The following is a 16,781-nucleotide window of genomic DNA, read 5'->3' as shown; positions in this document are numbered from 1 at the left end:
TCTTTTGCTGATGTGGTTGTATTGTGAAACATGTTTTGTTTATGTGGCTGTATTAAGATAAGTGTTTTGCTGAAGTGGATGTATTGGTATTTTGTGTTTTGTTGTGGATAATATGGAGGAATGGAATGTTGTTGGCCTCCATGTTGGGTGGGAAGAGAAAGTGTATAGAAATTTGTATTTGACTGATGTGGTCGTATTGGAATATGTGTTTTGCTGATGTGACTGTATTAGAATACGTGTTTGATTTCACTTTTTATGTAATAGAGGTGGGACCCAGGATTAATTTTATTGGGACATTAGCACTTGCACCATTGCAAGTGCCCTGAGGGACAATTTTGTAATGGTAGTTAGGTATTTTTTAGGTAAAAAATGAGGCAAAACCCCAATTGATCTCTTCTTTTGGGTATATCTTTCATCTAGCCTCCATAATTTTCTCTCATTCTCTCTCTCTCTCTCTTAGGTTTTGTAATTCTCTCTCTAAATTTTGTTGAGTTCTCTTGTGTTGTAAACTCTAATTTTAATCAATAAAATTGGATATTTATCTTCAAAATCATGAGTGGTTAAGTTTAATTTCTAGTCTCTAGTCTCGAATGATGGATGTGATGTTCGAATGTTTGAGGTAATACTTTTCAATTTCAAATCTATGTATGCTTTTGTGTAATTAATTAATTGATGTTTATTGTTGGGTATATTAGAATGGATAGGTCAAAGTTATGATTTAAGGGGTTGGAGTGCGAAACTGGCTCGACAACTAAGTAAATCTTGTTAGGAACATTAATTCATAATATTTAGTGTGTTGTGTGTTGAGCTTTCATCGTAAATCCGGTAATCTAATGGGTCGACATGTTACAATAAAAAGCCCTCAAAACCCATCATATCAATTGATTGCATGATCATTCATTCTATGAATTGGCCTGTGGATTTTGTGGAATTTAAGAGATAGTATGGTAGAGTTATGGTGATTTGAGTCTTTGAGCGTGGAGTGTTAGTAAAGCTCAAGTTTTGTTAGGAACATTGATACATAAAAATTAGGTGACTATCCCTAAGCTTTCATCATAGACCAAAGAACCAGATGATCTCTTTACTTGTATTGAGGTTCTCGTGCCTAATTTTCCTTGCGTTTGTATGATTGTTTGATCGCACGCAATTTCATTGTGCATGGTTGTGTACTTGCATGCTAAATACCTTAAATATGAGAATTGAACATTCATCAGACAAGATTAGAGGTTAGAGTTTTTTTTATTAATAGTTTTCTTAAAAATCGTGCTTACTTTAGGTTACAAAATTCTCATACTACCAAAAATCATTCAACCACTTTTTACTTTATTTGCATTGGTTTGTTATTTGTTGCGTTTTTAGTATAGAGTTAGGTTTACATTCCATCCATTCTAATCAATGAAAATAAATACAAAATTCAATTTATTGAACCAAAAGAAAAAAAGTTATTTATAAACAACAATAGATTCACAAGCATAAGCCCTACCTAGCACACCCAGCTGCACAAATTACATTAAGATCATCCAAAGAACTAATAAAGTTAAATTATGCCAAAACACTTCACTAATTACATCGACATTGATTAAAATAACAAAAAACTCGCTATTGATCTATCATAATCAGAAGAAACTTTCTCAGCACTCGTCCTGGTCATGGCAAATAGCAGAAGTTGTCCAAGTATCCTTCCAATAGCCATCTTTGTCTTGCAGTATCAGCTCTGTTGCAGTTGCTTCAGCTTACTTAAAAGTTCTGTTATTGAGAAATTCTTCAAGAATGATAGCGAACGATAATTCTACGGGCAGATTGAATCTCTAATGGAGATATTCCAACTTGCATTGTTGTTGTTGTAATGAGGCCTGCAAATCGCACAAAATATACAAGAAACTAGACATAATACAAGAACAAGCTATTTGTAGAAGCACAAGCAATCAAGTTCGTTGTTGGATGCCATGCCAGACGAGACAGTTTGGAATCACATGAAATTTCTTCGTTACATAAGCTTGAATTTTGATGCGCTGCAGAAAGACGAGCAGGAAAGTCCCCATAAAGAAAGAGAAAATAAAAAAACCACAATGCAGGATCGGGAAAAGTTATCAGGGACTCAACCTTGCCAGTAAAATCCACGTGTTAGATTGCTTAAGGAAGACCTCCTGGCCCTTGGAGGAGCTTGTTGAGATGGCCTGCAGTTAGTTGCAGAGAGTAACATATGATTTCAGTCTTACGGATAAGAAAATGGGTCACAGCACCACCATAGCACCAAAACCATGACGACGTCAGTTTAATCTTGAAAAGAGCTAAAATCGAAAGTGTTTCATGTTGGAATATCCAACATACATTTGCCTTCCATATAATATTTTATTCCTGAAACATTGTCAGTTCCATATACTTGGTGACAGCAAATCCATTCTGATTCATGGTATGGTGGGATGGCATATTCAGGAAGCGCGGCAAAACCTTCGCAATATCAAGCACTTTAATGTATAAAAGGCAGTGATATCAAAATTCAAACACAATTCTGACCAACAGGCAGTAGATTGAACTCCATGGTGAAAGATAAGCCTAGATTTGAATCTCATTTGATGGGAAAGAAAAAAGGAAAAGGAAGGAAGTAAAAGAATGAAACTGTTCAAAGCAATACTAAGCCTTCTGCTTTCCTTCCAGCTAGATACCTAACTGATTTGGAAAATTACCTAACTGATTTGGAAAATTACTGTAAGCATTCAAGCACGGAATCCGTCACAAATTCAATGGCCATAAGTTCAGCAACACATACAAGGACAAGAAGAAAACAGGCTACCTTTTTGGATTCCTGCCAGCTTGTATGGTGATCCCTTCTTCACTTCCAATACCATGAGAGAATATACGAAGAACATCACTGGCTCAAATATAGGAAGGTGTAAGTAGTACTGCAATCTTAAGTTAATCTAACCACACCTCAGATGAACTATCGCCACTCTGCTATTTGAACAAAGGACAGACCTGTAGGATCCTGTTGCAAAATGAAGTCCATCTCCACTGATGCAGCACTCGAATTTATCAAATATGGAGTCATTGTTATACAAATCACATAACTGCAAGAAAAGTGGCAAGCAGCCATCCAAAGAATGACATGTTACGGCTTTGCTTATTTCATAAACACCCAAAGTACTTTCAGACAGGAAAGTAAGAATATTGAGAAGTCTTCTTAAAAATAATATCCAGAGACAAAAGACTGAAACTTAATTGAGTAATTTAACATTCTCCTCATAAAAAATAAGTATACACAAATATTCTCTCTCTCAATCAGATTATTAACTAATAACAGTCTGCTCTTACCTTAGGTTGTACATGCTCATGAATCTTGAACACCGCAATTGGTGAAGAACCAGAACGAACATCCCATAGCTAAAAGAAGAATTGAAAACATCAGTCAGCTTGACGCATGTGAAGAGGCAAAGCAACCAATTTTTCAGTTCACAGCAACCAGGAAAAAGCCTCGCCACATAGGCAAGCATGTGGCTTAGTGAACTTAACAGGCAACAGCGGCCCTGCTTCTATTAGTGAAATACAGTTGCAGGGATGCCAGCTAGAGGTCACAGCCTCATAGGTTCAATTCCTGGTAACATCCTCTCCACACATTACGTGGCAGTAAGGTCTACGTACATACTGTTTGTCCCTGACCCCGCCCCACTAGGAGAACATTGTGCACGCGAGTTGCTTTCCTTTATAGCAACCAAGAAAAAATAAGGAAAATAACCAGGATAAAGAAAGTTCTGGCCAAAAGAAAGAATATGTGGTGCAAAATTGGTGAGTACAAACAGAACCACCAAATGATAACGTTCTTCAATTAGTACATAACCTAATATTTAAGGTGTCAAACCAAAACTAGATTAATGCAATTTCAACAAAAATAGTATTTTGCATCCACAGAAGTCCATAATGAAACAGACAACAGACCACTCCCGACCCACCAGGCAAAAGGTAAAAGGACCTCATCTACATTGATAGAAGGGTGAGATTATGACACTCAACTTCATTATGATAGAACCAAAGTACTCATCCTACCGTATTTCACGAGAAAAAAGTGCATAAAAATATCTGGATGGACATTTTAAATTAGAAGCCTAATGCTTGGCACCTAATATTAAGTGAGAAAAAAAGAAAGAAAATGCATCCACATTCCTGAAATAACACAACTGCATATGAGCCTTTCTACAAGATCCTTGGTGAAAAAAGGACATCATAAACTTGAATATGAAAGAAACTAACCACCATCTCATCCTCCTTTATCTAAGGTGAGGAGCACCCATTTGAAGAAGAATAATTCTGGAATTTAAACAGAATCTAGACTGAAAAGAATATTCTCAATCTAGTGTCATAAAAACCTTTAGATTCATGTAATCACGACTTAAGATGTGCTGCCCATCCCTTGAAAACTTTATATCAGAAATGGAAGCAATGATCTCCGTGAAAAATGATTTTGATCCACGGGATTCACCATCTTGCAATCTGAATAATAAACCCAAATTCATATGCATTAGAACATCTTCTTTTAGCAGTAAAGTTCCAATTGAGAGCTAAACTTAAGGCAAAAAGGAGCCAAACTCACATTCTTGCACTGTGATCACATAACGCTGACTGCCGCAAGTCGACTAGACGAATAAAACCTCTTGAGCTGCCGTAAGCAAGCAAATTACAGTGAATTGGGTGGAACTCAGCTGATGTTATGATCTCTGAGTGAGAAATCCAGATATCAACTAGAAGGTAACTGAAAACAATATGCAATTGTTTTTACAATGAAATAATCTAAAAACTAAAGAATCAGTTTCTTTTCTCCTATTTTTATCAGTAGTAAAGAAAGTGAATTGTTTCGACCAGTAGTCAGCTAGAGCAGCAAAAAATAAATTTCAATTGAAAGTAAAATTCAGTGGAGTCACAAAGAGTGACAAGCGACAGTATGTATACAAAGACAACCTTGGAGTAGCAACAAATAAATTGGCTTAACTTTCTTGGTTGAGCATAAAAAACAGACGGTTGGCTGTAAGAATTACCAGTTAGATCCTCCATGTTTGGTGGCTTTATATTAATAATGTTGAAACATTGATCACCAATTCCAAGGTTCCACAGGTTTACTCTGAGATCGTCAGCAGACATAAATGTTTCACCATCACTGCACAGGAATGATGACACCTGATTACTGTCTTACTTGCAGTAAACATCTATCGCATCTATACTATTACTTAAAAGCAAAAGAGTTTAGAGCTCGTATGTTGAGCCACGTCACCAAATTAAAAAATAAGCAACAAAAAAGTAAAAACGTAATTAGAATTCTATTACGTATAACAATATAATATATAATATTTAAAAAGGAAAAAAAAAACAAATAGTAATTTTTGAAGTTAGATCTTTTCTGGGAAAAAAAATTCAAACATAATTTAATTTTTAACTTGATTACTTTATCTATACTTAGCACTTAAAGAATATTTAAAAGGGAAAATCAACTATAATTCCATTAGAGTTATATTACTCTAAATATAATACTGTACATATAATTATTATATACGACACTTAATAAAAAGGAAAAAATAAAACTTATGATAATAAAAAATAAAAACTAATAATAACCAATTAGAATGTTTTTGTATAAATATTAGAAATATAATGAAATATTATATGTTGTTTGAGAAGATGAGAGAGTTGAGAGGAGAGAAAAGAAATTAGAGGAGAAAACTCTTACCCTCTTCAACTGAACACAACATAATAAGTTAACATGGGCCCAAACCCGACAACCCACACACTAACCGTATCTATGTACGATACTTAGAAGTGGTGCCACATGATAACCAATAATAAAAATTTTAAATAAAATTTTATGTAATTTGTATAGTAATTGTAATTTGGAGTTAAAAAAAAACATATTCTAATTTGATTATAATTATATTACCATAACATATGCATACATACATATAATATATGTATGTATATATTAAACAAATTATTTTTATATATAGTATTTTTTAAAACACAAGCGAACATGTGACCCAGTGGTAATAGTTGCAGGGGTGCAACCTAGAGGTTACAGGTTCAATTCTTGAAAATAATCTCTCCACATATTACATGGGGTAAGGTCTAAGTATATCTTACCAGTCCCCAAAATTATTTTTTTTTTAATGGTACTTCCCGCACATTGCACAGGATCCCGACTAGTTTATCTAGAAATATTTAGAAGATTTAGGACGTCTAAGCATTATGAATGGAAGTGAGGATAATTGTATCAAGAAAGAATTACAGCAAACGTAATTCTTGAACATGTCCACCTTTCACTCAACAAGGTGATTTCCAAAGTCAAGAACAAGATAGAAATACAAGCCACATACGTTACCTATTAATTGAGATTGAGTTGATATTAAAATCATGAGCATGACCATACACCTTTCGACATCTTGTATGAACAGCATCTTCAGTATCAGCATTCTAATTACACAAAATGATAGTTACCTCATATACAATAAAGAAAATACAGAAAACAGTAGACTCTATAAGAGCTCTAACATCTTCTCTGTCCACTCAATATGCAAGCCATTACCAACAGACCTATTGTCTTGTCCACTCATGAATACATTCAGCCGAAAGAGAATTTTCAGAAGACACAACTAGATTAGGGTCCATATTCTTTACTTTCTTCACATTTTGTTCCTTAATCTAAAATCAGAAAGAACATGAAAAAAAATAGCATTGAGACTACAAGAGCTCTACCATATTCTCTGTCCACTCGAGATGCAAGCCATTACCAACAGACCTCTTGTCTTGTCCACTCATGAAACTCCTTTCAGCCAAAAGAGAATTTTCAGAAGACACAACTTGATTAGGGTCCATATTCTGTACTTTCTTGACCTTTTGTTCCTTAATCTAGCATCAGAAAGAATAGGAAAAAGAAATAGCATTAAGAAATAGTCCCAGCTTAATAGCATTAAGAAATAGTCCCAGCTTGATGGCAAAAAACATATATAGAGGTATAAATAGAGAGTTTTGACACAAAACTCATATTATCAAATATGTAGGAAACTGGGATTTTTTGTTGGCTTACAAATGAGATAAACTATATGGTTAGACACTTAGATTAAGGTTGAACACTGAAGGATTGCAGCTGTCACTACTGCAATGAATGGTAACTAGATGTTACTGTAATAAGAGAGAAAGGAAATGAGGAGAGAGAGAGAGAGAGAGAGAAGCTCTAGGAATGTATGTTTCTAAACTCAAACTAAAAGTCAATTTCTTATTGAGGAAATGAAGAGAGAGAGAAAAGCATTGAAAACAAGAGGATGGTAAGCGGTAAGAGGATGTATATATAACTATAAATACCTAATAGGCCTATATCCATGGGCAAAAATAACTACTCTCACTCAATGACCAACTTAGATCACACAAGGGTCCAATATTAACGCATGGTGGACAACATTAGGCATATTCCCAAAAAACAATTGATTAGAAGAACACCATTGAATTGATAAGAGATAAACTTAGGAAAAGCATTAAACCAGCTAGACATGAATACCTAAATAACTACCAAAGATGCTCATCTCGGACTAAATCATCCTTTTGTCGGCGTAGAACTCATTATTTTAGTCTTAGCCATTCATAAAAAATACCTCTCATCTAAGTAAGTCATGGATGTCACATCCATTCTCCCTCTACATGAACTTGACTTCATTTTGTTAGCAGCACTATCCAACTTTTAATGTCAAAAATTGCAGCAATGCTCTTCCATCCCAGCCAAAAAAATGTACAAACTCAATATTAGGACAACCACCAAAAAATTATCACTTGCCACACACATAATACAACACAAGCATCAACTTCTACACCTAAACCCCAAACAATGCAAATGTCCATAACATCGGTAATATAATTATGCATCATAAAATGTCTCATCCTTATGATAAATATAAAGTAAGGTACTCCTGTGACTAAAACAAAATTGATTAGAGTTGCTTATTAATCAACAAAAAAAAAATTCCTACCTTCCATAGTTTAATTGTCTTATCATTTGTTGAAAGGAGAAATAGTGCTCCATTGGGTGTTGCACACCATCTTACTTTATTAATCTTCTCTTCAATCTCCGTGCTACTCAAGTAATCAAACTATATAATAAAGAATCACTAATCAGGATCTGAACACATCCAAAGAGCAAATGTACATGGTCCACATCATCGAAGTGGTGCACTCTAGATGCCATGATTGGCATACATCAAATGTACCTCTGGTTCATGGCTCTGGAATTCAGTCTTGTATCGATATTCAGGTTGCTGTGTCACTGTAGAATCAAACCGCTCCAACACATTTCTGTAAACGCTTGGCCTTGGAGTCTATGAAGCCAATGATTTAAGGGGAAAAATATAACATCAAAAACCTAATTTATCCATCATTAAATTCCAAACAACAATACAGCTGCAAGCCAAAATACTCACATGTTTACCGTCCTTCCTCTCAAATATCACAACGCGGCCACCTCTATCTCCAACAGCAAGATAATCACCAGTCTTGTCGAATTCAATTGCGGATACGATATCAACTAAAAGGAAGGCCGATCAAGACTCAATATGTAAGTAATAATCAAAAAAAATTATATCAAAAGCAACTAAAAAAATTCGTCAATAAACCCCAAGCACAAAGCGATTTCCTGCTGAATCACTCTGCTAGATAAAATAAAAATAAAAACTGAAAGAGAGAAGGACTAACTGTCTTGGACTTCTTCGCCTGGACATCTTTCGCCGAAGACCTGAGAGAACTTCCACCGGAGTGGAGGAGAAGACTCTTCTCTGCTTAAGGTCATGGCCAAAGCGTCCAATTTAGTGCCGTTTCAATCAGACTCATCTGCTTAGTTTACATAGACTTCAACATCCTCAACGGTCAATTCCATTGATTCACGAAGCCTGAGCTTCCACTCATTATCCATTCGAATTAACCACAAATTTGTGCCATAAAAAAAAAATTAACCACGAATTCTTGTTTACATATTACATTACACTATTTCAGAATAACACAGTGCCGCTTCACAAGAAGCAATACTGGAAGTTACTTGGGTTTGAATGGTGGGCTCATGAGTTGGGCGTGTTTCGTATAAGTGGAAAGGGCTGGGCCCCTAGACTTGAACTAAACTGAAAGATAAATTAAGGCCCATGGACTTCAAATCCTTTGAAATTCCTTTCCTTTTTATTCAACAGTACTATCTTCTTGTTTCATTATGGACACAATGATGGAGTAGTCAAGCTTTAAATTTTTTTGGGCAACATTTAACCCTAATTATAGAATTAAAGTTAAAATGATAAACAACTCTCATGCACAAAACTCTCGACGTGAGCATTTTAGGTTAGCCCTCATACAACTTTATCATTGGGTTGCATTGTTCGTTGTGAACAATCACACTTGGCACCAAAACATAACAAAATGAGGTTATATTCCTAATATAACAATTTCACACCTTTCAATTCCCATAGCAAACACATCCTTAACAAGAACAAAGGTTGACTTTAGAAAAATATGATTCTTCACAAAGAGAGGTGTCGAAACCGAGCTCACGACGCAAACCGGCGATAAAAGGATGAAAAATGTTTAGAGTTGCCACCAATTGATATAAGTGCAATTGGACACTAAAAAAAATTGATCTACGAACCAGAAAATGGGTAAGGGGGTCTATTGAGTGTGAGGAAGGTGTTAAGCACCCCACAACTCCCTAAAAGGTTACCTAGATTAATCTATGTGCTTTTTCCTAAACATTTGTTTGTATGTCCCAATTGGTTTTAATGGATTTTTCATATACCCGAAAAACCATGTATTATCAAATGGGGTGGAATGCTTTCCATTGATGTTGGACCAAGGCTTTGCTTTTGAAAATCTCATTTTTGATGGGTTTTATTTGAAAATTGACTTGGAAAGATATTGGGTGGAATTTGCAAAAAGGGCATTGGGTTTTAGACCAAGGGAATTTCTCAATCACATAATCAAAGAACAATGAAATAAATGGAAGGAACAGTCCAATTTCATTTGACAAACACGAATGGTATTTTAATTTGAAAAAGATAACATAATTAAAGTCTAGGCATGAGCTGAATTTTATCAAATCCTTCTCCTAAAGAACTTTAATTTAGGTATCTAGTAAATTAATTTATCATTGTGTTTACGAATACAAATAATACTTTAATTCAAAGAGATAACATAATTAAAGCCCAGGCAGGAGTTGGATGTTATCAAGTCCTCCTCCTAATGAACTTTAATTTAGGTATCTAATAAATTAATTTATTATTTGCTTTTTGTCTAGATGAAGATATCATAATTAAAGTCTATGCAAGAGCTGAATTTTATCAAGTCCTCCTCCTATTTGACTTTAATGTAGTATCCATTAATTTATCATTGTGCTTACGAATACAAATAATACTTTAATTCAAAGAGATAACGTAATTAAAGCCTAGGCAAGAGTTGAATTTTATCAAGTACTACTCCTAATGAACTTTAATTTAGGTATCTAATAAATTAATTTATCATTTGTTTAAATGAAGATAACACAATTAAGGAGCTGAATTTTATCAAGTTCTCCTCCTATTTGACTATAATGTTGTATCCATTACTTTGTTTTTATGAAAAGTTGGTAAAAAGCGATTATTGAATTGATGAATTGGCAAAACTAAACCCCTAAACATGCATACTAATCACGTTGAACATGAATAAAACTAAACTACACTACTCTACACTACTTTTCATTATTTCCACTACCCTATTACATGGCTTACATTTACAAGAATAGACATACAAAATAAAAATAAGATAAAAATATATACAAATAATGAAATATAAAGATAAAAAAACAAATATAAATATGACCCATGGAGTCCATTAATTATTCAAACCCGGTCCAATCTCCAAATGAACTCTCCGGCCCCAAACGAAGTCAAGTTCGGCCCAAGTAGAGTCAAGCCCGGCCCAAGCCCAACAAACAAACAAGAAATGATCAAAAGAAATGGACATTTGAGTGTAATATCAAAATCTAAATCAAATTAAATACTCCTATGCACATGCATATAAACAAGATTTTTTTAAAAAAAATTCACGACAAATATGTCAAAATTTATACTCGAAACTTGTATTCAAGTAGGGACTTAGCCGATGGATATCAAAGCCTGGTATCAATGACCACAACAACACCACCACAGTGAGCAAGACCAAGTATCAAAACTGGATATTAAACCCCAATATCACAGGATATATTAACACATTGTATTAACCTGATTTTAAAGCCAAACATCAAATACATGCAGCACATCGGCACATTATATGAATCCACTTATGAACAAGCCAGACCTCAGCATAATATATTAAGTCAGAAACATCATATGGGGGATATGCTATGGCATTTGAAGAGATGCAAAGACAACAAAGAAATGGAACCAGTGCTATGAGAGAAATGGGTGCCGATTATTATTATGTATAGAACTTAATAATTGCCAAACCGAATCCAATAAGTGGGACACAAAATGATCAAAACCAAATGTTTGTACAATAAATGGATGTCAAATCAAACATGTACCCAGACCATATGCATCGAAGCTATGTCAAGAACAAAAAACAGATATGCACAGAACCAGATTTTAAAAGCCAACAATATAACCAGATTTTGAAAGCTACGAAACAGAGCAAACAATATATGCACAGAAAAATATATCCGCAAAATTTTAGAAGCAAAATCAAAAAATGGAACCGGGATATTGGAGAAAAGGTAACCATATATACTATATCAGATATGGAAATCAACCAATACCAAAACAAAATCAAGGTAACCTGGAACAAGAAGTAAAATCAGATTTGAAGGAATGAACTACCTTCGGTTCCCTGTTGTGCTCCTCTCTACCGATTTCCCTTTCTTTGCAGCGTCAACGTCTCTGTTAACTCCCGATTCTCTCCCCAGTGCCTCTCTTCTTTCTTTCTTTTTTCTCTTTTCCCCTTTCTTTTTTTTCCTTTTCTTCTGCCTGCTCCCCTATTCCTTTCTCTCCAAACCTCTAAAACCCTTTTTCTCCCCCCTTTTCTTATTGTGCGGCGACTCACCTCCTCTTTAACTTTTTTTTTAAAAATCCCAAAATGCCCCCAAAAACCCTATTTTTCTCTTCTTCTCTAAAACCCTCAAGACTTACATTTTTGTCTTTTCCCTATTTTTTTGAAACCCTAATAAAGGAACCACCTTTCCCTCTTAAGGATTTTCTTTTGTTTATTATTTATTTAATTGCCCTATTTTTTAGATATTTTCTAGGGTTTAGATCTTTTGGGCTTAGGTTTGAATTTTTATGGGCTTACGGTCCAAGAGGTGGGCCTTAGGATTTTTGTATGCTTATGGGTCCAAGAAACAAGTTTTGAATTTTTTTGTAAGCATGTGGTCCTATGAGCTCTTGAATTTTGAATTTCTGCATTATTATTATTCTTTTTTTTTTGTTTTGTTTGGCAGGACGAAAATCGGGTACTACAAGACCAAACTTCATTTTCCTAGTATGTGCAACAAAGTTCACCCACTTCATTGGGTAGATCTCTTTACCCTACCTCAAAATAACTATCATTTGAGGATTTACAAGCATGGACGATCTCTTTACAAGATTTCTCAAATTTATAGTCTTTTCTCGAGGAGAAGAATTTGAATTATGCTCTGATTGATTGGTTTTTGAAGAGCCATTTGATTCCAGAGTAGCTGGAGTGGATGACAAATGATCATCACTCGAACATTTGTTGAGCATTGCGTAGTCCTTCGAGGTTGCACAGCTTGTAATAATAGAATTTTCGTTTGAGTCATATGAAACTTAGCACACTAGCATTCAATAATGGAGGCCGCTTCGGTGAGGGAACTACACATTCCCTATCATTTAGCATCTGAACTACTTCCGACATGGTCGGTCTTAATGCAGCTGAAGCTTGTGTACATAGAAGACCAATTTAAAGCACGTTTGAAGCCTCTTCCTCTGGCAATATACCTTCTAATCCGACATCAATTGTTTGCATTAGATTGCGTCTCTCTAATGCTTCCAAACCCGAATACAAAAACGCAACTTACCACCAACTTTACAAAACATGTAATTACTGGTGCAAACACTCTGTTTTTCTCTCTCTGAATATGAAGGGGATTGGAGAGCGAGAGAGACACAAACCCTATGAAGGAACGATGGTGTGGTTTTGTGCAGCTGATCGTATCGTGCATCTTTTTCTGCCATCCTGCATTATGATAGTTGAGAATGATTGGTTATTGGGTTTCTGGTTTAGTGGTTTTGATTTAACAGATAGAGAAAGGGAGGGAGTTGGGGCGAGAGTCATACGACGATGATTTCGAAGACCTTCTGATGTTTTATCTGTTGTATCGAAAGGATCGACGTCGCGTGGTTACGATAAATGCACATCTATGAATCGCACCCGCTCAAAATGACGATCAACCTACTTTAACGGTAACATTACCCTTGTCGTCAATTTCAAAACTCTTTTTTTTCCCCCGAAGAGTGTTATTCTAATTCAACGCGTAATTGTTTGATTTTCTCTGTATGCACTCGCCTACACAAAAACCCGAACGGAACAGTATGCTTCAGTGTGTGTCTGCAACCTGTTTGATGAAATGCCCAACAATGGCTGTGACAGTTAGCTGTCGAAGCTCTCCATTTACGAGGCAGTAGTCACCTTTTGTAGTTATGGATGTGGGGCATATGTGACAATCCATACAAGTTGGAGTTCCAGAACTCTAAGGTCCACGAGATGGGTGTTCGTTGCTTTGCGAAGTGCCCTAGTGATTCAAATACCGTATTTACTGGCAGCTATGATGAGATTCTTAGGGTTTGGGATGTGAGGTCCATCTCGAAAGCAGTAAATGAGGCTTCGATAAGTTTAGGACGCGGAGTTTGGTTAATCAAGCACCGCCTGTTGTACCAGACCTGGTTCTGGCAGCATGTATGAATAATGGGTCAGCTGTTGTCAAGATTAATGGTGAGAAAGCTGAAGTGGTTGAATGTCATGAATATGCAGGATAACAAGGACGACGTTGCTGGAACAATCGTGGGTGCTGCTGACGTGGAGTTGGTTACGAGAGAATCAAATGCAAATGATGACACAGGGTGTGCAAGGAGAAAGATGGTGCGTGAAAGAAAAAGGCCTAACAAATTTGGGGATTACGTGTAAGGCTATGATTAGTCTAGTATGGGAATAAATAGATAGTAGTGGAGTGAGGAGGGTAGCGAATGTGTGATGTTTTGAGTTTTCCCTGTCATTCCCTCTCTGAATTCTCCGATTGCATTGTAATTCTCTTGCTCAATACAGATATCATTGCTGGTTCATACCAATTGGTGCTTTCATTGAGTCTTCGCCATGGCTGAAGGGACTCGTTTGAAATCTATGGATGAGGCTATTCGTCATCTTCAGGCTGCTTCTTCTGATCATGACTCGTCGTTAGGGTCTCTTCAATCTGCGTTGGTGGAGCTGACTCAGATATCGACTACTTAGCACCTTTCTCTCAACGATTTAACCAATCGTGTCGCCGTGATGGATGGTCGTTTGGAGCAGGTCCTTCTTTTAGCTCAATCTTCTCTTCATGGTTCGAGTGGTTCTAAGGCGGTAGCTGTTGCTTCATCCGATGGGGCATCACCGTCGGCGGTCACCGCTTCTTCTCTTGTGCCTTATACCACCGCACCGATTGGCTCGTTTCCTCCTGGTTCTGTTCGATTGGATTTTCCTCGTTTTGATGGGACCAATCCATTGGACTGGACTTCGAAGGCAGAGCAGTTTTTTCATCTTTTCCAAACTACTGACTCGCAGAAAGTGGAAATTGCTTCCTATCACTTGGATGGCCCGGCGTGGCAATGGTTTCAGTGGGCAAATACAGATCAATGTTTCTCGTCTTGGACTATATTAGCTCGGGCTATTGAGGTGCGCTTTGGGCCGACAGCTTTCGATGATCACGGATTTGCCTTGGCTAAACTCACTCAAACGGGTTCTTTTGAGGAATTTCAATCTCAGTTTGAACTTCTGTCCAATCGGGTTCCGCAGTTGCCGGAGTCATTCCACCTGAGCTTGTTCCTTTCGGCGCTGCATTCTGATATTCAGCATGATGTTCGCATTTGCAAGCCCACTACTGTCCATGAAGCTATTGGGCTTGCTAGGCTTCATAATGCCAAATTACTTGCCGTTAAGAAAGCTTCTGTTACTGGGACTCTTCCTCGTCTGGATTTTCGGACACCGGTTCAGGTCCGTGGACCTTTGTTGCCTAACCCCAGTCGACCTCCAGAGCCCACGAATAACCCAGCCCTTTCACCTGTGTCTTCCTCAAAACCTGCCACTAATTTTCCCATTCAGCGTCTCACGGCCGCCGATATGCAGCGAAAGCGTGACCTCAACCTCTGTTACCATTGTGATGCCAAGTACGTTCCGGGGCATCGTTGTCCGGCTCGCCGACAATTTTTTTTCTTGGATTTGGCTGATTCCGAGGACGATCCAACCGAGGTTACAGATGCTCAACTGGCGGAGGAACTACAGCTTGCCGAGCTACAGCCGTTACCTTCTACTACAGAGCCTTCCACTGAAACGACAGTCTCCTACCACGCCTTGACTGGATTTCCTACACTACAAACTTTACGATTTCAAGCCACCGTAGCCGGGACTCAACTCCATACCTTGGTTGATGGGGGCAGCACCCATAACTTTGTTCAAAGTCGGGTTGCTAAAGGATTGGGGTTTCCGATTGAATCTGTTCCGCATGTCACTGTTGAGGTGGGTAATGGTGAGAAGCTTCGTTGTGAGGGGTGCATTCGTCAAGTTCCAATTACCATCCAAAATCATCTATTTTCTGCGGATTTGTATGTGGTGGCAATTCAAGGAGCTGAATTAATTTTAGGTGTTTCATGGTTATACAGTGTCAATCCAATCTTGTATGATTATGTTGACTGGGTGATTACTGTAAATCATAACGGTGGTTCGGTGCGTCTTCAAGCTATGGCCCCTAGTTCTCCTATGGCCATGGATTACCATCAATTACGTCGATTGGTACATTCTGGGGCGGTAGGAACCTGTTTACAATTGACTATGGATTGCCAATCGCTTCAAGGGATAGCAGAGGAGATTGATCCTCGGTTAAAGGGGTTATTAGCTCAGTATGAGGCTGTTTTCCAGAAGCCTCAAAGCCTTCCACCAACTAGATCTACAGATCATAGTATACATCTCTTGCCCAATTCTACTCCTGTCAATGTTAAACCTTACTGTTACCCTCATTTTCAAAAATCCGAGATTGAGAGGATGGTTCAGGATATGTTAAAGGAGGGCATCATTCGCACCAGTACTAGTCCGTTTTCATCACCTGTCTTGCTCGTCAAGAAAAAAGATGGTTCGTGGCGTTTTTGTACTGATTATCGCACCTTGAATGCCATAACTGTACGCGATCGTTTCCCTATTCCCACGGTGGATGAGTTGCTAGATGAACTCAATGGTGCCATGGTTTTTTCTAAGCTGGATTTGTTGGCTGGCTATCATCAAATTCGTGTTCGGCCGGAACTCACGAAGGGCATTATGAGTATCTCGTGATGCCATTTGGCCTCACAAATGCTCCATCTACATTTCAAGCAACCATGAACTCTATCTTTCGGCCATTTCTACGACAATTTATTTTGGTTTTTTTCGACGACATTTTGGTGTATAGCAAAACTTGGGCTGATCATTTACAGCATTTAACTATGACTTTGTAGGTTTTGCAAGATAACTATTTTGTGGCTAAACGCAGCAAATGTACCTTTGGACAAGAAGCC

At 37.1% G+C, this 16,781-nt stretch overlaps 2 protein-coding genes across 5 annotated transcripts; one reads left to right on the top strand and one right to left on the bottom strand.

Annotated features, from left to right (window-relative positions):
* Positions 1-1,418: 1,418 nt before the first annotated feature.
* On the bottom strand, positions 1,419-9,007 carry LOC119986324 (serine/threonine protein phosphatase 2A 55 kDa regulatory subunit B beta isoform-like). Of its 4 annotated transcripts, XM_038830907.1 has the most exons (14): positions 8,716-9,007; positions 8,445-8,548; positions 8,235-8,342; positions 7,998-8,117; positions 6,733-6,885; positions 6,359-6,450; positions 5,028-5,146; positions 4,586-4,709; positions 4,362-4,485; positions 3,313-3,381; positions 2,977-3,068; positions 2,795-2,872; positions 2,104-2,177; positions 1,419-2,012 (listed from the first exon to the last, which is right to left on the bottom strand). In XM_038830907.1, exons 1-14 carry the CDS (start codon positions 8,807-8,809, stop codon positions 1,882-1,884), a joined length of 1,482 nt encoding a protein of 493 aa, XP_038686835.1. In that variant the 5' UTR covers positions 8,810-9,007; the 3' UTR covers positions 1,419-1,881. The 4 variants fall into 4 exon arrangements, with proteins under 4 accessions (XP_038686835.1, XP_038686836.1, XP_038686838.1 ...); XM_038830908.1 differs by lacking the exon at positions 5,028-5,146 and having other exon boundaries at positions 4,586-4,744; XM_038830910.1 differs by lacking the exon at positions 6,733-6,885.
* A 5,015-nt stretch (positions 9,008-14,022) lies between these two features.
* On the top strand, positions 14,023-16,560 carry LOC119985573. Its single transcript, XM_038829864.1, has 2 exons — positions 14,023-14,165; positions 14,308-16,560. Exon 2 carries the CDS (start codon positions 14,530-14,532, stop codon positions 16,558-16,560), a length of 2,031 nt encoding a protein of 676 aa, XP_038685792.1. The 5' UTR covers positions 14,023-14,165; positions 14,308-14,529.
* The last annotated feature ends 221 nt before the right edge of the window (positions 16,561-16,781 follow it).

Source organism: Tripterygium wilfordii, chromosome 19, assembly GCF_013401445.1.
Source record: "Tripterygium wilfordii isolate XIE 37 chromosome 19, ASM1340144v1, whole genome shotgun sequence".
Lineage (NCBI taxonomy): Eukaryota > Viridiplantae > Streptophyta > Magnoliopsida > Celastrales > Celastraceae > Tripterygium > Tripterygium wilfordii.
The sequence above is the reverse complement of the archived record's forward strand: the minus strand, read 5'-3'. Positions and strand labels throughout refer to the sequence as shown.